We start from the raw sequence: 21,395 nt of genomic DNA on the forward strand, positions 1-21,395 counted from the left end.
CTTTGCGGCACACAGCCCTTACTTGTGCCACAGTTTTCAACCAAACTCAAACAGAGAGTTATAAATTTACTTCTTGGTTTTTCTCGTCTTTGCTACAACTGTATTTGAAGGGTTTAAAAAGTGTTAATTAGCTTTTGCAATACCCATCTGAGAGGGAAAGTAGTATGATTCCCATTCTACAGAATCATAGAATCATAGAACCATAGGGTTGGAAGGGACCTCTGGAGATCATCTAGTCCAACCCCCCTGCCAGAGCAGGGTCCCCTAGAGCAGGTTGCACAGGAACACGTCCAGGCGGGTTTTGAATGTCTCCAGAGACGGAGACTCCACCACCTCTCTGGGCAGCCTGTTCCAGTGCTCTGCCACCCTCAAAGGAAAGAAGTTCCTCCTCATGTTTAGGTGGAACTTCCAATGCTTAAGTTTGTGCCCATTACCTCTTGTCCTGTCGCTGGGCACCACTGAAAAGATCCTGGCCCCATACTCCTGACACCCACCCTTTAAGCATTTATAAGTGTTGATAAGATCCCCCCTCAGCCGTCTTGTTTTCAGACTGAAGAGACCCAAATCCCTCAGTCTTTCTTCATAAGGGAGGTGTTCCAGGCCTCTAATCATCTTGGTAGCTCTCTGCTGCACCCTCTCCAGCAGTTCCCTGTCCTTCTTGAACCGGGGAGCCCAGAACTGGACACAGTACTCCAGGTGTGCGGCCTCACCAAGGCAGAGTAGAGGGGGAGGATGACCTCCCTCGACCTGCTGGCCGCACTCTTCTTGATGCACCCCAGGATGCCATTGGCCTTTTTGGCCACAAGGGCACATTGCTGGCTCATGGTCATCCTGTTGTCCACCAGGACTCCCAGGTCTCTTTCCACAGAGCTGCTACTTTAAAACACTTTTTTTCCCTACTTTGACTCTACTACAGCTCTTGTTCTATTGAAGGCAAAGGAAAGACCAATGAATTGTGTTTTGTACAAGCAGTAGGCCAGGCTCACTGGTAGAACAAGAAAAGAGAAACTCCGCTACCAAAAAATTTACAACGTGAGTGTCCACTAATTCTGGGTGCCAGTTTTCTAAGTTTTGGCATGTATAGCCCTTTATATGATCTCATCTGTTGCTCTACATGTTCTGCACCGATGGAAAATGTCATCTCTAAACAGACTCTCTTGAGAACAGGAACACACATCTAAGAACTTCTTGACCAAAATTTAATTTCACTCATAAGCTCAGTATTGGACTCTTACCAGTACTGATCTCTTTGTCTCTTTATCCAGCCACTTACAATTCTTTCCCTGTATTTTTAATTCTCTTTAGGTACATTTTCTCGGCTTTCTTGGTGTTCCCTGTTGTGTAGCACACAATGTGTTGGTGTCCATCCAACTTCAGACTTCTCAGATTCTAATCTGATCTCAGCAGCATCAATATCTCCTTTCCAGGTTCCCAGTCCCCTTGTCAGTCTCCTCCTATTCTCCTTTTCTGTTGATGGTCAGAAACCCTATTACCTTGCCTTTACTTGCCAACCTCCAGCTGTAACCATGAGAGCTTGTATGAACTGGCTTCCTGGCTATAGGTTCTCATGCTCAGCTCCACGTTCAAGACTGCCCAGATCAATCCAGGAGATGAATTACAGTGAGAGTCCTCCTCACCCCCAGCCTGAAATAAGTACAAACAGGATCTTCAGAAAACCAAGTAGTAAATGTATAGCAAGCTAATAATCTCTGCATAGGTATTTTTCAGAAGTTTATTTGTCCAAATCAGAATAAACACTGGAACAGCAAGAGTACTTTCCCTGTCACAGGCATGTCCCCAATATTACCACCAAGTCTCTTCTTCAAACAATGAAGGGACTGCTGGTGCTGCGTGTGAAAAAGGTGACAAAATATATATTTGGCTTGTAAGACTCACAGAAAAATATTTCTCTTTGGGGGACAACAGAAGAGAACCATATATTTTCAAAGGCATATTCTTAAAAAAAGCTGGACAGTTACAGCTGAAAAGTTCCAAAACAAAGTTAGCTTGAGGGGAATATCCATCAGGATGACTTCCTGATGATTGGCTGAAACTTGGCAAAAGTACTGAAAATCACATCCTACAAGAGAAAGTTAAGTAGCTTTAAAAATTGTACCTGCTGTACCAACAGTAACTATTAAGAGTACATACTTACCTTATTCTTTCTCAAAGAATGTGCTACTTACATTGATGCTATTACTAAAATATAGATTAACTATTCAGTGGCCTGTGAGTGTGTGACAGAAGTAATTGTCTTTGCGGATGCTTGTAGGTCATATCCACACTTGTGCTCTTCTTGGTAGCTGATGACCTAATCCAGAGATTGAAACACTTGCAGCGCCTACGCTGTAGAAGCGTCCCTATTCTGTAGAAGTGTCCGTGACCCAATGGAGGTCAAGAGCAAAGTGTATTAACAAAGCAGTACCAGAAACTTGGCACTTCTTAAGATAGCATTTGCCTTCCATTTTTTGAGCTGCTTAAGCAGTCATTTAGAAAGAGGTGGGGGAAAATAACCAACCCTATAACCACCACCCAGCACACAGAAATTTGACTTGTAGCTTCTCAGGTGGATTTCTTTTTGTTTTTAAACCTTTCCTTATCGTGCAACACATTGTTATTCATAATAACAATTCTGTGTTCATGCAGCCCATAAATACTGAAAAAATACTTTACTTGTTTTCTTTAAGTTTGCTTTAGATATGAATTAAGTTCTTGCTGAGGTAGGATAGGGAAGAACTTAATTGATGCTTAATAGCCCACCATAAGAGAAATATGCAGGGTGAGGTAATATCATATTTTACAGTAAGTATATGGGTACACTAAGATGTTTACTTACATGTTTCTAATATAACAAGATGGTATGTGACAATGTGTGGTTTAACTGAGAAATGTTTTCAAGCTTTTCAGAAGTAATCTAGAATTGTGTTTAAAGCTCAACAGCAGGAGAATGGTCCTGGCTCGCTCAGGGTCATATATACAAAGGGCTTGGTTTTATGTGAACATGATGATTTTTTGTATTGTCATATGGATTTGTTTTATTATAGCACTAAAGCCTTCAGTCAATTGTAGCATTAGATGGTGCAAATGTTGTTGTTACTCTACTAATGCAATCAGAGAGCTTTTCTTAAACTTTCTTTGAACCTCATTACTATGTGAGCATAATCCAAACATGCCTTAGAAAGTTGAGGCCAAGAACAATGTGGTCTACACAATGTGGATTTTATATATGCACTTGCTACTGAGACTGATCTCCAGATAGCGGAACATGTGTTACAGATATAAATGAAACACATATAAAAAAGGTGTTCTTCAGTTAAAAACAAGCTCTGCCTGTCAAGATGATGAGTGTTCTAGGATTCTGAGACAATTATAAACTACTTTCACACACAGAAGAAAAGCCCATACTGCTTGTTCCAGTTTTCCCTCTAACAGTAATTTATAAAGTTCTGTTAATTGGTTGTTGAATGTAGATGGTCAGGCACTATAAAATGCTTAGATGACAGTTCATAAAAAAGAAGGACCTCTCAAGCCAAAGCCATGTCTTTCTGAGTCTATTAAATTTGTGAATTTTTTATGTTGGTAATTTTTTTTCCCAATTGCATCTAAAGATTTGAATCCTACAAGTTCTCCTTGGATAGAATTTCTGCTGCAAGATCAATCAGATCCAAGGCTTAGGTTTTTTTACTAATTCCCACTTCCCAGCTTCTAAACCAGAAGACTGTTACATCAGATCTTTGGGGTTGGGGGTGTTTCTCCTCAGTAGTCACATGAAAATAACAACTTCAGTGTCTACTTTAAAAGACTGGTCTGGATGTATTTTATCATTAGTTTATATGTTTTATTCATTTAATGCCCTTATTACTGCTCAGTCTCATTGGAATAGAACAGTACACCTGTTCTACGCTTGTTGTTGTATCAAGAATATAGTTGTTCACCATGGTTAAGGAGGACCGTAGTGCAGGTACTCTACCACTTTCTGAGATCTTAGCATAGTAGTTTTTGCAGATTAAATAGATGCTTTGCAGAATTGACGTGGTCTTGTTACATATGCTCTACAATGACCCTAATGATATTTTGTTAAGATGTCCATTGCTATTTTTACAATTTTATTAGCAGTGTTAGCTATAGCCTCCTGCTGAAATTCTACTTTCAGTGATTGCTTTTTTCTTATCCCCAATGGCCTTTTGCGTTTCTTAAATACAGTCTTTTGCCATGTTGTCTCAAAGATGGCGTAGGGTTGCAGCGTGCCACTAATCATTTGCCATGTTTCACTATGGAAATGTCTGCCTTCTAGTGGTAAATGAAATTATGAATTTATATTAATATAGCAGTTTCAATTTGTGACAAAAAGCTTCTGGCTGAAATTTGCCGTATAAACGTATGTGTTGTGATAGTGATTATATAAAGAAGCTGTGACAAAGAACAACCTTCATTTACTCTGTTGTAAACTATAGACAATTAACTTTGTATCTCTGACCTCTGATTTAAGTGATCCTTCATCTAGATGATTTCTATTCATGTTGCTTCAGGCAGCAGATTAAATTCATAGTTCTAGGAAAGATGATGTCTATTACTGCACAGCATATCCTGATCTCAGAGGATTTTGGGGAAGTTATGAAGTACTGACATGCATGGTATAAGCAGGCTTCTGGGGGAAAGAACCAGTTTCTCTCCTTGACGATTATTATTTCCACAGAAATTTGACTGCTGCCTTTTAATATTTCCTTTTTTTTTCCCTTAATTTCCCAGCTAATTCTGGTTCCTTGCAAGGCCCACAGACTCCACAGTCTACTGGTAGTAATTCCATGACAGAAGTGCCAGGCGATTTGAAGCCCCCAACACCAGCATCAACACCTCATGGACAGATGACACCTATGCAGGGTGGCAGGTATGAAAAGGTCTTTGCTTCATTTTTTGTTGGGCTGTAGTTCTACAACAGTTTATGCCAGTCTTTGCTTTCCCAACTGCTTGCGCACTCATCTGATTCTCTGGTGAACCAGTCAGAGCCTTAAAAGCAGCAGAAAATCACGTCTTTTTGGAGGGGAGAGAGGGAAGGGGAGGAGGGAGCTGCATTAGCTTTCTAAGCATCAGAGAAGCACCAGTGCAAAGTGGGGCTTGTGAATATGTGAAGGGTGGGGAGGAAGGTGGAACTCAGCAGCACAACTTAGAACCACAACCTTCCTTTACTTGCTTACCCTATCTTCCGCTGGTATACAGGTCCAGACATTCATGCTCAGAAAGGAGGAACGTGTGGTTTTAAGGTGTTACTTAAATTCAAATTATGAAAAACATATAGTAACAGTGGTTGAGATAGCAGAGTCTTCAACTAGATAGACCAAGAGATCCCTTTCAGTTCTATGTCCTGTAAGTCACACAGAGCGGCTTAATCTGAAGTGAAGCCTTCTCACCATTCATTAAGGATCCTTAGCCCACTGAAGTCCAGCAAAAAAAAGTTCTTGTTGACTTCAGCAGGAACGTAGCTGAGCTCTGAACTATGTACAGAATCACTCCGAACTTAACATACTTAGGTTCTTTTTTTCTCTACACATAATGCTGCAGAAAGGATAACAAGAACCTTTTTTAATCATCTTTAATTCAGTTTTCTTTCACTCCTTAAAAAGTTTTCTTTTGCCTTAAAAATAAATCTGATAGTTATCAGGGAAACTCCATTTTCCAATCCAAATTTTTAAGGGCTTTAGAATAAAGCTGGCTGCAGCCATAAAGATTAGTGCCTCTCCATAACAGTAAATGGTATTTGGGAGGTAAATCAAGTGTTGCTGTTTAGTCTTTCCTATAGTAGGAGAGCAATGGTGTGCTTGGTAAATTTGAAAGGTAATAAATATGAAACTGATAAAAAGTAATACTGTTTTGACACAGCATATAATTAACCTCTGGAGCTCACTGCCTTGGGGTAGTGAGGCAAACGGCTTAGTGAAATTTCAGAAAGGTTTAGACTTTTATGTGAGTAATAGGAACACACACAGCTGAAATTAGATTAAAACCTCTGACCTTTAAGGTAAGTAGCCAGATAAGCTTTGGGGAAAAAAAAAAGGTAGGTTTTTTAAATGATTGTCCATTGTGAAAGTTTTTTTCATCTTCGTCAGATGTATCCTGCACAGATCACTGCCACAGCATCATGGGCTAGGTGTGTTACAGTCTGGTCTGTTTTCACAATTCTTAGGAATACATGACAATGTTAATGCCTCCTTTTTCTCATCTGCTAGAAACAGCGCAGTTAGTGTGCATGATCCCTTTTCTGATGTAAGTGATTCAGCATTCCCGAAGCGAAACTCCATGACGCCAAATGCACCATACCAGCAGGGAATAAACATGCCAGATATGATGGGAAGGATGCCATATGAGCCGAATAAAGATCCTTTCGGTGGAATGAGAAAAGGTATTTTCTTTGTGGGAGCTTAAGTGTTCTTCCCTACTTCTATGTAATAAAGATGTTCTAGTCTTTAGAATGAGCTTTTTTACTTCGCTGATTTTGCCATTGGTAAAATGGTATCCTTGTAGCAAAAACAGAGGTGCCGTGGAATTGTGGATCATTCTGCTCTGGTCATATTTTCCCCTCTTAGAGTCACACTATTATATTAGACTTAACAGAATCCTAAAAATGCTTGTAGGAGTACTTTTCAGGAAATGGCATAAATTCATAGGGTTAGATTTTGTGCGATGCCGTATGTTTCTTGGAGGTCGTTAGCTACTCTGCAAATCAAACGCTGTACTTCAGTGTTAGGATGTGAAGTGCTGAAGCAACACGCCTGGTTGTAGTGAGGCTGAACTGGGAATTCATTGTGTGGAACTGAGCAACTCTCCTAATGCTCTCTGTCTCAGTTTACATATTTTTCAGAATAGAAAAGCTAATTTTTTTCTCACTTGGACAGCCCCTGACAAAAGGTTATAAACACACTCAAAGTTTGTTTATTTTTAGAAAGCAAAAATTAAAATTAGTGTCAAACCTGACTCTTGTCCTTTTGGGCACTTAACCTACAGATGGTTCTGTGGATATTGTAAAATGTGCTTAAAATTAATCAGTCTTGCATGCCTCATATATAGGAAAGTGGGAGGAAAGAACACAAGCAGGGCTCACAATGGCAGCAAAGAGAAGAGCAGATGGAGCAGATGAAATTAAGAAAGCAGAAACTGAAAGGGAGCAAAAAGGAGGAATGGGAAGAAGAGGTGCAGAAATCAGGGGAAGAAAGATAAATGATGAAATGAGGAGATGCTTTAAAAGAGAGAGTTAATCTGATGTGACTTTTTTTTTTTTTTCACCTTCCCTTTAAATCCTTTTGCCTGGACTGTAGACACTAGCATAACACAGGTGGAGGAAGAGAAAACCCTCTCTGCCTTAGATTCATGTGAGGTTTTACATCCATGTGAGATTAAGTGGGTTTATTGCACTTTGTCATGCATTTCATATTTATCCTGTTGAAACAGAAATGTCTCTGTTCAGTATCTACTATGAGGGACTAAAGGATAGAGTCTCTTCCTCTATTTGCTTTGGGATTTATATCTGATAATAGTGGTCAACATGCCTTTTCTTGGACCCGTAGAATATGCCCATCCTGCTCAAGAAGCTACATTAGGATACAGTATCCTTTCCATAACTAAATTATGGTATGCATGTGTGTATGAGGGCTTTATGGGGAAAAAAAGAGCCTGATTCTGACAGCTTTGTAGTCCAAACGAGGAGATTAGCTTTCATCTGTTTTGTAAGGTTTGTATTTGCATTCATATTTAGCATTGTTTGGGGTGATAAGAACACGAGCGGGTTCATCTTCAGCTACGAAGCTGTCAGGTGCCTGATGAGCTCAGTTCCATGGGATGAGATTACTTTCCTCACTTGCAGCTCCTTAATATTATGACCATCATCTTGGTAGTGGTGCTGCTTCATGTGTTTTCATCAGACCCCGGAGAGCTTGTCAGACACCAGCTAATTCTCCCTGGCAATGTTAGAGATCTGAACATTATTTTAAAATACATCATTTAATAGAAAGGTATCTTCAAACGCCCAGCATAATATATTTAATTTCCCTTACTGTTGCAGTGCCTGGAAGCAATGAGCCTTTCATGACCCCTGGACAAATGCCTAACAGTGGAATACAAGATATGTATAACCAGAGTCCATCTGGAGCAATGTCCAACATGAGCATGAGCCAGCGACAGCAGTTCTCTTATGGAAGCGGCTATGACAGGAGGTGAGTCAATCTTCAGGAAAAAGCAAAGCCCATTAGTGAAAATGATCCTCTCTCTCCCCTTCTCATTTTCCCATTGTACCTTGCAGAGAATGTAGCAGCCTACATTTCCTACAGCATCTTACCAAATCACTGAGAGTCAAACCACTGGTAATGACTGAGTCTAGCTATTCATTGAAATTAGTAAGGAGGAATTGTCACACCTTAGAAGTCACTCAAGCCGCAGCAGATTAGAGCATGGCTGTGTTTGACAGCTGCCTTCCACTGGCGGCTGGGCTGGGCTGGGCTGTGATGGCATAAAGTAGCACTTTGGTTAGTTTTCTGGCCATGTTTTCACCTAAACAGTTGTTGGTGGGCTTGATATGAAAAACAAAATGCACAGCCTAAATATGTCTGGTTTGTGGTCTGTTGGAGAAGTGCCTTTGGAGAGTCTGGAGTCTGTTGTCTGACCTGTAGGGGCATCAGTCTTGCAGTGCGTCCATCAGTACCCTCATAAGTTTGTCTTTCAGTGAAGTACACAACATAAATTTGATCCTCTTTTATTTATCCCAGGAAAGGCTTTAGAGGGAAAAAAAAAATCGGTAAAATCACCGATGTCTAAGCATTGGTATAGCAAGCGGAATGGTTTGGGAATGTTTGGATTATATTAAGTATTACGGGGTTTTTGTAGCTCTGGCTGTATTCCTACCTTTACTGTCATTGGGCTGTGTACTTTAGCTTTACTTTTTGTTTCCTGATGGTAGCCAAAGTGGTGCAGTGGCGCGTCTTTTAAGTGTAACGGCAGAGCAGTTTTTAGTCAGTAGTTTGAAGTAGTAGATGTGTAGAGTAACACAAGTGTAATCACGTTGTTCGACAGGTCACATTGCTGGGGAGACAGTGAGAGTAAGGGTTTCAGTAGCAGGTGATAAGTCAAGAGAATGTTTTCTTTAAGGGCTGTGTTTTGTTTTATTTTGTTGGCAATTTTGGAGAATAAGTGCTTTTTACAGAATGAGGTTTCCTTTGTCATTTTTTAGGTCGGATCATGGGCTGGGTCCTGAAGGCAGTATGGGACCACCTGGTCAAAGCAACATGGTGCCTTCAAACAGTGACCCAAGCATGTACTCTCCTAATCGTTACCCTGGCCAGCAAAGGTGAACACTGATTTCTCTGTTTGTAATATCTGCAATAACAGCTAACAAGTGCTAGCAGCCCCTGTGAGAGCACACAGACGGAATATGTGGCCTCTTGGTGTGTTATTTCTGTTTTGTCTGTTCTTATTTAGGCTTTTACCATTGGTTCAGTTTCTTGGTGGGGGCAGATGCTTGGGTGAATAGGTTGACTTTGTGTAGACACAGAATCAGAGATGTTAGAAAAGGAGTGTACATACTACCTCGTGTGTATCTCCCTACCAACGCTGAACTAGAACATATTTTATAGCTCCAGCTTCTCCAGAGTAGCATTAAATGACACCAATTCTGAAGCTTCCACAACTTCACCTGTCTTGTAGTTATCCTGTGGCTAACAGATTGAACATGTAGTGTTCCCTTATGTATAAAATACACGTACCTTTGCTCAGTTTCATCTTGTTGCATGTACCATCTTGGACAACTGTAGACAATTCCCATCAGTTCTGTTGTTCTGTTAACTGGCATTAGGTAATTTCTCTCCATCCACGTCATAATTTTAGGAGATACTGAACAACTATTGCTTTCACGCCGGTCAACTCTCAAAAAATGTGAGAGTTTTCTGTGCTTTTGGAAAAATTAGGTCCCATTAGTTCTTTTAACATCTCAGGTTCCCCAGTCCTCTGTTTCTCTGACTCTCCTTGATACATTGCTTCCATAATTATACTCAAATTGTAGATGTATTCTCACTGGTAGCATACAGAGAGGAATTACTGACATATTGGTCTGCAATACAGTGTTATTTATCAGTCTTAATACCTTCCAAGTAAGTACGTCATTTCAGCAACCTAAATTTCATTCAGATGTGCTAAAAATACTACAGTTGCACTGTAGTGCTCCTCAGAGGTCTTAAAGGCCGCAGGTAAGTTTCCAAGTGCAATACAACGCAACTCTGCCTCTTCTTATGTGTATGCTTCATTATGTAGCTTTAATTAAAAATTACATGAGCATTAGCAAAAATATGAGTACTGGTTTTATTCAGTAATGATGCATTTAAATGTTACATATTGTAATGAAATTTATACTCACTTTCTGTCACTACCATCAGACTAAAATAATGATTTCACTTTAAATTGGCAGTTAACTATTGATTATATTCTTAAATAATCCAGAAAGTAGCCTGCTTGGAGACTGACTTGTTAAAACACAAGAATTTTGACTTGCAACCTTTGAGCTGTATATCAGATACTTTTCCACCTAAGATGTGTTTCCAGTGGCTGCAGCTGCCTTTCGTACCTCTTTGCTGACGATACCTTGTTCCCATTCCTGACTGCTACCTCTAAATCCTTCTGTTGCATCTTCACTGCTCCTCTTTTCTTCTATCTGCTTTATCTCCTTCCTTCCACTACCAGCTTCAGCAGAGCTTACTACATCAGACTCAGGACCATACCACACCGCACCTTCACCTTGTTTCCAAATGGCAAATACCTTCAAGGCGCAGGATCATCAGGGTACTTTGCTTTTCCTAGTGGCTTGGAAATTCCAGCAGCTCTAAGCGTTGATTTGAATGCTTCGTTTTAGGCATGAACCATATGGGCAGCAGTATCCAGGACAAGGACCTCCCTCAGGACAGCCACCATATGGAGGACATCAACCTGGAATGTATCCACAGCAGCAGGTAGGAGAGGGGAAAACAGCTATATTCATAACATTTGTTTAATAATGTCACCCCAAAGTTCTGTATACATTCAAAAATTTGTTTATACAATGTTTGTCTTTTGGCACAGAGGAGCACTGCAGTTCTGGTCAAAATCACAGCCCATATGGATAAGCAGTGTATGTGCAGCTATAGGAAAATGTGTTCGTTACACTGGAAGAGTGTAAATTTTAACAGATGTTTTGTGGCTTTGGACATGTATCAAGTGATTGTCCCAAGTTAATAACCAGCAGACTGGGAAAGTATCATTCATAGGCTAGTAAAGTGATGCTGCCTCAGTTCCAGAAACAAATAGGAAAGCTGTTTGACTGGCAGGTTGAAGGGTCTTCACTTAATGTCATGCAGCCAAGTGAACCCAACAGAAAACTGGAAGACAGTAAAATGTGCAGCACTCTCAGTTACTTAGAATGCTGTGGTGGGTCATATGAGGTACCTATCTTTAATATAGATCCGATGGCATATGCCCCACATGTTATCTCTAGTAATAATATGGTACAAATACATGAGAGAGAACATTATTAAGTGTTCAAAATAGTTCAAACTTTTGTGCATTCCAGTCTCCCTAACTGTGTAATAACTTTGAAAATAGAAATTATATTAATTAATAAGATTTTTTGTTAGGTGTATCATTAATAACTTGTGGGAAAAATCCCATCTTGTAAATCAATAGCAAAACTCCACTGACTTCCAGCAGGATCAGAGTTTCATCCTGCGTGTTATTAATTAATTTCTAGTCATACAATAATTGAAGTTAGCTTCCAAAATAGAAAGCATTTCCTTATACTACAAAAATTAAAATGTAAGCTAGTTTTCAGCCAATTCACATGGTTCTTTTCAGTTTGGGATCAAGTATCACTACGAAATTTGGGCGGGAACCCAAAAGAGCAAATCTTAGGTTGCACTGTACTGACAATGTGTATAAATTACAATTTCAGAATTTCTCGCTTATCTCTTTGGTTCGTAACATCTCTAAAGTAACATAATCAAAAAACTGTTTTGTTGTTCTTTATGATGAGCATATGCTAGTAGTCTACGCGTTTTAGTGGGGAAATTGCAAAGATATATAACAGAACAGTTTGTGATATTCCATGCTAATGTATGCAGGAATTACATTAACTACATGTTCATTTAAGCAAGGAGACAGCTAGAATTTGTAAAAATACATTTGGCCCTGTCCTTAGTACTGTTTATATGCTTTGTACAATGACTCTTGAATGCAAAATGCATTAATGCAAAAAAGCAGTGAAGAATGAAGGGCAAGGATCCTGGCTGGCCTCGGCCTCTCCCTCCAACTCCCAGAGGATTCCACTTCTTCATTTAGCTAGAAATTAGGTTGCCACTTGCTTATTTTCAGTTTCCTAAATCTCACTCTATAGGGGTACAGGAAGAATGCGAAAAATGGCCCTTTTGAAGCTTCATCTTAAACCTGAAGGCTAGGGAATGACCTGGGAAGTAGGTGCTTGAAGCATGAATTCCTGGGGCTAATGAAGCACTTTGAGCCAGGTTTTTCAATTCCTGTACGAATGCTTGTACCCCAAGAGCTATTATGCAGCAGGTGACCTGTGTTGGTGTCTTTATCTTCTGTGGGGTCCCAGATTTCCACGTCCCTGGTGGAAAGAGACACACGTTGTGCAGCCTCAGTCTCCTGATGAACTTTACACAGGAGGGGGAGTTCAGGTGCATCACTGTCCTCAGCATTAGGTATCGTTAGGCATGTTGCCACTACATATACAAGAACACTGAACTGCTTTTAAAAAGGCACATGCTTAATTCCCAAGTGTCTCCTTTAAAGCACTCTAAGTCACTGTGGCAAAACAAACACCACCTTTTTAGGTGTGGCAACTGCCAAGTCTGTTCTTGATGTATAAATTGGCCCCAAGGGTGGAATTTACTACAGCAAGTAGTTTACGTAAGGCTGAAAATAGGTATTTCTCAGATAACCAGACAGCTCTATAGCAAGTTAAAGGCAAAATACTTTCATGCAATACAGCAGTTGTGGTTTTATGTGCACCAAAGTTGGAAGATGAGTTTATGAATCCCACAGCTGTTTTAACTGACCCATATTGAATACATACAGAATTTTATTTGATCCTAACTCTAGTACATTAGTATACATTGTGCAATGTGACTGAGCTACAGTTTCCAGGGGAGCTGTAACTTTGAGTTTGCCATAGATCATATATTCAAAAATCACCCATTTAATTCAGATTTTTTGCTTCAGAGCGCTCAGTGTGGTTTGAACTGTGGAACAAACTCCCACAGGAACTAAGGACCACTGCAAACCTTACCACCTTCCCCTCAAACTGCAACATGTCTTTTTTTGTTCTGCCGTCTTAAACATAAATACGTACAAGCTCGTATGATTTCAAAACAACTCCGCTCCCCCCAAGGTAAAACAGGTTACTTCACACAACATTCCCAGTTGAGAGGGTGAGAAACAAAGAGGGAATAAACCGTAGGTGGCAGCTGTTAGTTACATTGTTTAATTCATTACTGATCAGCAGGGTAAGAACCTGCATAAGCTAGCACAGAACATTTGGATGTGACCATTTGCTGTAATAATCTCACAGTAAATTAAATGTGATTAGATGATTTGGGAAGAGGGATGGTTGCCCAAACAGGACCGCATTCCTGGGAATTGCACAGAGTAGCAAATGCAGCAGTATGTTTTCTCCTAATAATAAGTTTACTGTGCGTAGCCTATGCCCTGCTGTAAAATCCAGTGATTCAGGCACACATGCTTGCAGCATATCTTGTTATTTTAAGAGATTATTCATTGCTTGTCTCTTGAAAACATTCACTGAGTGGTTTTGAATTTTTTTGAAGATTTTTCTTCTTAGTAGACTAAGCATGAGAAAGAAGTGAAAATATTTTAGTTGGTGAGGACTGTTGCTTTTTCATGCATGTCTGAAATGACCAGCGGAATTTAATCTGACAGATAGGAAAGGAAAGGGAAAGGGAGAAAATGAGAGCAAGCATAAGAAAATTTAGCCCAAGGACAAGTTTCCTCTTAGTATTAAGTTATAAGCGCAGCAAAACAGAGGTTTAAAAAGAAAGCACTGGATCGAGCCTAACGATAGCACTGCATGCCTGACTCTGGAATCAGCGCGATCCCTCTAGAGCTAAGTGCCTTCAGCTTTTTAAATGAGCTTTCAGCCAATATAGTTATATTGTGTATGGAGTAAAAGTGACGCATCTTCTTTCCAAAATGTTTCTTTCAGAATTATAAGCGACACATGGATGGCATGTATGGGCCTCCAGCCAAACGCCACGAAGGAGATATGTATAACATGCAGTATGGCAACCAGCAACAGGAAATGTATAACCAGTACAGCAACGCTTACACGGGGCCTGACAGGAGGCCTATGCAGGGACAGTATCCGTATCCGTATAACAGGGAGAGGATGCAGGGCCCAGGACAAATGCAGCAGCATGGAATACCTCCCCAGATGATTGGTGGCCCCATGCAGTCATCATCTTCCAGCGAAGGTCCTCAGCAGAACATGTGGCCAACACGAAATGATATGCCTTATCCTTACCAGAACAGGCAAGGTCCAGGAGGCCCTGCACAGGCCCCACCGTATCCAGGGATGAATCGCACTGATGATATGATGGTGCCTGACCAGAGGATAAACCACGAGAGTCAGTGGCCTTCTCATGTCAACCAACGTCAGCCTTCTTATATGTCATCCTCAGCCTCCATGCAGCCTATCACTAGACCTCCTCAGTCATCCTACCAGACGCCACCCTCTATGCCAAACCACATCTCTAGAGCTCCAAGTCCAGCATCCTTCCAGCGCTCTTTGGAAAACCGTATGTCTCCAAGCAAGTCTCCTTTCCTGCCCTCCATGAAGATGCAAAAGGTTATACCCACAGTTCCAGTGTCACAGGTCACAGGACCTCCACCCCAGCCACCACCGATTAGGCGAGAAATCACCTTCCCCCCAGGCTCTGTAGAAGCATCCCAACCAGTCTTAAAACCAAGACGAAAGATTACCTCAAAAGATATTGGTAAGCATCAAAACAAAAGCCAAATACCAAAATAGCTTGGGAGAAAGGGACTTTGATTTTCTTTTACATTTTAAGAGTATTTTGAAAAAAATAGTTAGCTTTGGTAACTATAATGTGATTGTCTTCAATAAAAATGTCGTAACGTATGCATCAGTGAGGACGACGGGTAAAACTTATCCCAGAAAATCTGACATGAAATGAAAGCAATATTTTATATGGAGACCTGAAATCTCCAGAAATGCATTAAAAATGAAGCTTGCCTCAGGTTTCCAAATGATATGTGTCTGTTAAATGACCAATACAACAAAGCAAAGCTTTCTGTGTTCTTGTTCCATGGAAGCTCATGCTGTTCTGCTGTGTAGTTATAGTCTCTGCCTTCCTCGAATGGCCCATTTATTCTTTCCATGTGATTTGTCATGTTTTGTTTCTCCCCCTGTTCTTTCCCAAGTATCTTATCTTGAATTCCTGTTACATTTCATACATTCAGGTTCTCATACTTCAAGTTCCCACACTCCTGACAGAATATTCTACCTTTATTTACCCATTATTTGGTTTAGTCAACTTCTCTAAGTTTGTACGATTATTTTGGCTTCAGCAAAGTCAGGAAGAATGGCCCCATTAAGATTTAATCCAGTATTAAGGCTGAGCTGCAGTTACAGAAAAACTGACCAGTACTAAGTGGGGAAAGTGGGGTCTTAACCAGTGTTTCAGTAAATTCTTCCATTTAAATTCTGCATCCTCAGAATGTTGCAGTTTAATCTTGCAGAACTCATTAATAGTCTCCAAGGATGCACTAATGCTGTTTTACTTCTCCTTTCTTTCTCTAGTAACTCCTGAGGCCTGGAGAGTGATGATGTCTCTTAAATCTGGTCTTTTGGCTGAAAGTACCTGGGCGTTAGACACTATTAATATTCTTCTGTATGATGACAGCACTGTTGCTACTTTCAACCTCTCTCAGGTAGGTGGGAAAGCAATATACTTCCCAACTTTTCAAGGAAAGAAAATTGAAATAAGATACCTACAAAAATGCTGAAGTCCTTTAAAATTGGTTATAATTAACATAAATTTTAATATTGCAAAACTTCCCTTTTTTATGATTGGTAACAGTGAGCAAAAAGAGATCACTTTAGATCGAATAAGGGAAATAATAAGCCTGAAAGAAGGGTATCTCTTGTAGAAAGGAGCATGTATGATTATAAGAATTTTAGCACTGACAGAAGACTAATGTGTAAATTCACACTCATGGTAGTACAAGGACAATCCCAGAAAACAGCAATATGAGAGTAATCTTGCTTAATTTGTGTTTCCATAAAAAGCTTTGCAAAAAAATACTAAATTGATTTGGAGCTATCTTTTGGTGACTACTTGTCCTTGCCTTACTCAGTAGTTCCATACTAGGCTGTGGGATTTTTTTTAACTGCTTATTTTCTGTTTGGTTTCTTCTTCCAGTAAATTAAGTTTGCACAGGAATATCAGATCGACAATTTAAAGGCTAAAATCCACTATCTGTCCACAGGATGCAAGTAACACCGGATTTAACAGTGTGTGCTTTTGCCTCACTGCCTCCCAATATTTTTCAGCCCTGCTCTAACCATTGGTCTATTAGGTGGTAGTAATAGATGGCATGCTGATAACGCACATCATCTAAAATTTGTACAAATTAAATATTCAGTTTCTCTGCTCTGTTCATTCCTTGGTTACTAATAGTGTAACTCATAATATTTTAAATATAATGACCTTTTTTTTTAAATACAGACACAAATGGTACATTTCATCCCACCTATCTTTAGAACTAGGGATATCTATAGCATGATTCATCTCATCCTGAAGCAGAGATCTAAAATAGGTCAGATGAATCATACCCTAGAAATGGCCTGTAAAAGACCATTGATTATAAAAGGAATCTAGACAATTAGGTTAGGTGTGTAACTGTTGCGGGTGTTTGAAGTTAAGTGAGGTGAATCTCCTCTGAATTCTATTAGAAATTGCATTAATGCACCCTGTGCAAGTTGCACAGAACATATTTTAAATATCTATTTTTTTGTTACTTTTGCCTTGGACTCTATTTCCAATGGCAGTCAGGACTCTGTGTGATGACTGGTAATTCCTGCAGTTCGTAAGCATCAATTTGTTCTTAATTCTTCGAGGGTTTGGCAATCATAAGAGAATACAGAATGCACAAAAGCATACATTTTGCTGAAAACCTGTTAGCCCACGATTAAAAGAAAACATTAAAAGCTAGACAATCAGGCGGAATACATCATAACAACAAAAATTTTTTAATAATAAAGCCACTGAGGGTAAATTAATACCAAGTCCAACTACTGCCGTTCCATAAGAAAGTGATTACAAGTTAATTAAGAGGATTAAACCTAAATGAAAACTCTTTCTGAAGGGTGACTCACAGCACCAGGCTCCAATAACAATTTTTAAATATTGCCAGGCAAAAATGGAACTATTCCAACAGAGATGGGATATTAATCTAGGCTGTCAGTACCTAGACCTTGAACTACAGATTCCTACAGGACAGTTGGCTTTAGAGACTGAGAGACAGAGAAGGAGAGGAAGAATTGTAAACTTTAGGCATCTAATAAAAGTACAAATCAGAAACACTAAGAGAGTTAGAAACTTAGTGCTCTATACAGAAAATGAAGAATACTAGACACTTCCAAGGGGACAGAACAGCTAGGCTAGATGTCCACTGTGGCCTAAAGGGGACATATGAATAAAGTTCTGTACTTCTCATAGCTGTTACAGTTTAAGCAAATGGAGCCATGATAGTTTGACATTATATACTGTTTGGACAGATACTAGAAGAATTTCCTTTGATTAACTTCTGCCATGCAGGACCTAGCCACAAGTCGACAGCAGGAGGAGGGAAATATTCACAGATGTATGCATCAGTGTTCCTAATAAAATTCTGTGCTGACAAAAATATTTATCTGATTTTTATGTTCTTTCTTCTCCCCTCAGTTGTCTGGATTTCTTGAGCTTTTAGTAGAATATTTTAGAAAATGCCTGATTGACATTTTTGGAATCCTTATGGAATATGAAGTGGGAGATCCAGGCCACAAAGCACTTGATCACAAAGCAGCCAAGAAAGATGATAGCCAGTCCTTGGCAGAGGATACTGGAAAAGAGGAGAACGACGAATGTATTGACTATTTTGATGAAGATGAGGAGGACGGGGAGGATGAAAAGGTAGAAGGGGAAGAAAAGAGCATTGTTTTTTCCACTCCTGGTGCCATTGCTGATCCAAGTGAGAGGCCAAAACAAGCCAGTAAATTTGACAAGCTGCCAATAAAGATTGTAAAGAAAAATAATCTATTTGTTGTTGACCGATCTGACAAACTTGGACGTGTTCAGGAATTTGATAGTGGACTTCTCCACTGGCAGCTTGGTGGTGGTGACACAACTGAGCATATCCAGACTCACTTTGAAAGCAAGATGGAGATTCCTCCACGCAGGAAAGCCCCTCCTCCCTTGAACTCTCCAAGCAAAAAGAAGGACCTCGAGGGGAAAGGTGAATCTGAGGAACAACAAGAAAAAAGTATAACAGCAACCATTGATGATGTCCTCTCAGCTCGGCCAGGAGCATTGCCTGAAGACTCAAACTCTGGTTCCCAAACAGAGAGCAGTAAATTTCCCTTTGGGATCCATCAAGCCAAAAGCCACCGGAATATTAAACTGCTAGAGGATGAGCCAAGGAGCCGAGATGAGACTCCTCTATGCACCATAACTCACTGGCAAGACTCCTTGGCCAAACGCTGCATCTGTGTGTCAAATATCGTCCGTAGCTTGTCTTTTGTGCCTGGCAATGACACCGAAATGTCCAAACATCCAGGCTTGGTGCTGATCCTGGGAAAGTTGATCCTTCTTCACCATGAACATCCAGAAAGAAAGCGAGCACCGCAGACTTACGAGAAAGAGGAAGAGGAGGACAAAGGGGTGGCCTGCAGCAAGGATGAGTGGTGGTGGGACTGCCTCGAGGTCTTGAGGGATAATACATTGGTCACATTAGCCAACATTTCTGGGCAGCTAGACTTGTCTGCTTACACAGAAAGCATCTGTTTGCCAATTTTGGATGGCTTGCTGCACTGGATGGTGTGCCCGTCTGCGGAGGCACAGGATCCTTTTCCAACCGTGGGGCCCAACTCGGTTCTTTCGCCTCAGAGACTTGTGCTGGAGACCCTGTGTAAGCTCAGTATCCAGGACAATAATGTGGACCTTATCTTGGCCACCCCCCCATTCAGTCGTCAGGAGAAACTCTACGCTACTTTAGTTAGGTACGTTGGGGACCGCAAAAACCCGGTCTGCCGAGAAATGTCCATGGCGCTCTTATCGAACCTTGCCCAGGGGGACACATTAGCAGCAAGGGCAATAGCTGTGCAGAAGGGAAGCATCGGAAACTTGATAAGCTTCCTGGAAGATGGGGTCACTATGGCCCAGTACCAGCAGAGCCAGCATAACCTCATGCACATGCAGCCTCCACCTCTGGAGCCACCTAGCGTAGACATGATGTGCAGGGCAGCCAAGGCCTTGCTGGCCATGGCTAGAGTGGACGAGAACCGCTCAGAGTTCCTTTTGCACGAGGGTCGTTTGCTGGATATCTCAATATCTGCTGTCCTGAACTCTCTGGTTGCATCTGTCATCTGTGATGTACTTTTTCAGATTGGGCAGTTATGACATAAGTGAGAAGCCAAGCATGTGTGAGTGGAGATTAGAGGGTCACATATAACTGGCTGTTTTCTGTTCTTGTTTATCCAACGTAGGAAGAAGGAAAAAAAAAAGAATCTTTGCTCCTCTGCCCCATTCACTATTTACCAATTGGGAATTAAAGAAATTATTAATTTGAACAGTTATGAAATTAATATTTGCTGTCTATGTGTATAAGTACATCTTTTTATTTTATTTTTTTTAACCAAAGTTGCTGTCTAGTACATTCAAAGGTCACACTTTTTTTTTCCATAGATTATCCTTTTCAATGTTCTTTTCCATGTTTGTATTGCATATTTTTTGGGAAGCGAACTAGTGACTTTTTAAAAAAATGTTATGGCAAACCATTGTATGATGGAAAAAAATCTCACCACTTTGAAACAAAAAGGTGAAAAATAACCAACATACCAAGTTCCTGTGTGTTTTATTTTTTCAAATAAGGAAAAAATAAAAAAAAAAAACTTGTATACCATCACCCAAAGCTCTGTGCAATAGAAGATTCTAGTGATGTAGGTGTAGGGGATCAAGGAGGGTGTCAGTCAGTAGTCAAAATACAAAATGATACTGGTTTCTCCTCAGGAGAAATGGTTACATTAGGCTAGGAGCAAGACAAAACAAAAAAGTCAAGTTAAAAGATTTTTAAACAAAACCTGATGATAAACATCAATTGCTTCCTCACCAGAACTGTCTTGTCTACATCTTTTTTTTTTTGACCTTCCACAATGACAGTTCTTCACAATTCCTTTAATCATTTTTTAAAATATTTTTTTATTGCCTAAGGGCCGTGATGTATATAGAAGTTGTACATTAAACATACCCTCATTTTTTTTTTTTTAGTACAAAGTTTTTAGTTTCTTTTTCATGATGTGGTATCTACAAAGTGATAGTAGAATTATTTTTTCTTTCATTTGGGCCATATCTCCAAAAAATAATAAAAAAAAAAAAAGAAAAAAGAAAAAACCCAACACAGAAAACCAACAACTGAGGGTAATGTACAAGTTTCTGTATGTATAAAGTCATGCTCTATTTCGGGAGAGCAGCCGATCACAATTTGCTTTATAAATCAAGGTGTGGAAATGGTTACGTATGGATTGATTTAAGAAAATGGTTACCAGTCTACAGACAAAAAAATATATACAGGAAAAAAAAAAAAGGAAGTAACACAACTTCAAAGATTTTTCAGTGACAAGAATCTGCATTTGTATTTCAAGATAATGTAGTTAAAAAAGAAAAAAACTTGATGTAAATTCCTCCTTTTCCTCTGGCTTAATGAATTTCATTTATTCAGTATAAAATCTTTATATGTTCCACATGTTAAGAATAAATGTACATTAAATCTTGTTAAGCACTGTGATGGGTGTTCTTGAATAATGTTCTAGTTGCAGTGTGGGATATCGGAAAGCAAATTAATTACAAGAAAGAGCAATAATGATTATTCTCTTTCCCCTACTTTATTATTATGACTTTCAAAAATATTACACTATTGTATTGCAGCAACTTGCTCTTCTTTTAGAAAAGCCTTCTCACGTCACAGAGAAGTGTTTTTAATTATTATTTATAAAACCACAGAGCCTCAAAGGGGAAGACGTGGCTGGCAAATGATAGTTCTGACTATGCAGGTATCCAGTCTCCGTGCTGTGTTTGGAG

General features: G+C 39.8%; 1 protein-coding gene across 7 annotated transcripts in view; it reads left to right on the forward strand.

Annotated features, from left to right (window-relative positions):
* ARID1B (AT-rich interaction domain 1B) overlaps positions 1-21,102 on the forward strand; it is a 336,006-nt gene extending 314,904 nt beyond the window's left edge. For 4 of the 7 annotated variants that reach the window (XM_074580477.1, XM_074580478.1, XM_074580479.1 and 1 more), the window contains 8 exons: positions 4,750-4,888; positions 6,225-6,397; positions 8,054-8,204; positions 9,215-9,331; positions 10,886-10,982; positions 14,243-15,032; positions 15,860-15,990; positions 18,006-21,102. In XM_074580477.1, the coding sequence (XP_074436578.1) occupies positions 4,750-4,888; positions 6,225-6,397; positions 8,054-8,204; positions 9,215-9,331; positions 10,886-10,982; positions 14,243-15,032; positions 15,860-15,990; positions 18,006-19,718 (3,311 nt within the window). In that variant the 3' untranslated portion in view covers positions 19,719-21,102. The remainder of the gene's footprint in view (positions 1-4,749; positions 4,889-6,224; positions 6,398-8,053; positions 8,205-9,214; positions 9,332-10,885; positions 10,983-14,242; positions 15,033-15,859; positions 15,991-18,005) is intronic. The other 3 variants (XM_074580482.1, XM_074580483.1, XM_074580484.1) reach the window with 1 other exon arrangement.
* Positions 21,103-21,395: the final 293 nt, after the last annotated feature.

Source organism: Larus michahellis, chromosome 3 (assembly GCF_964199755.1).
Source record: "Larus michahellis chromosome 3, bLarMic1.1, whole genome shotgun sequence".
In the NCBI taxonomy this organism is placed as follows: domain Eukaryota; kingdom Metazoa; phylum Chordata; class Aves; order Charadriiformes; family Laridae; genus Larus; species Larus michahellis.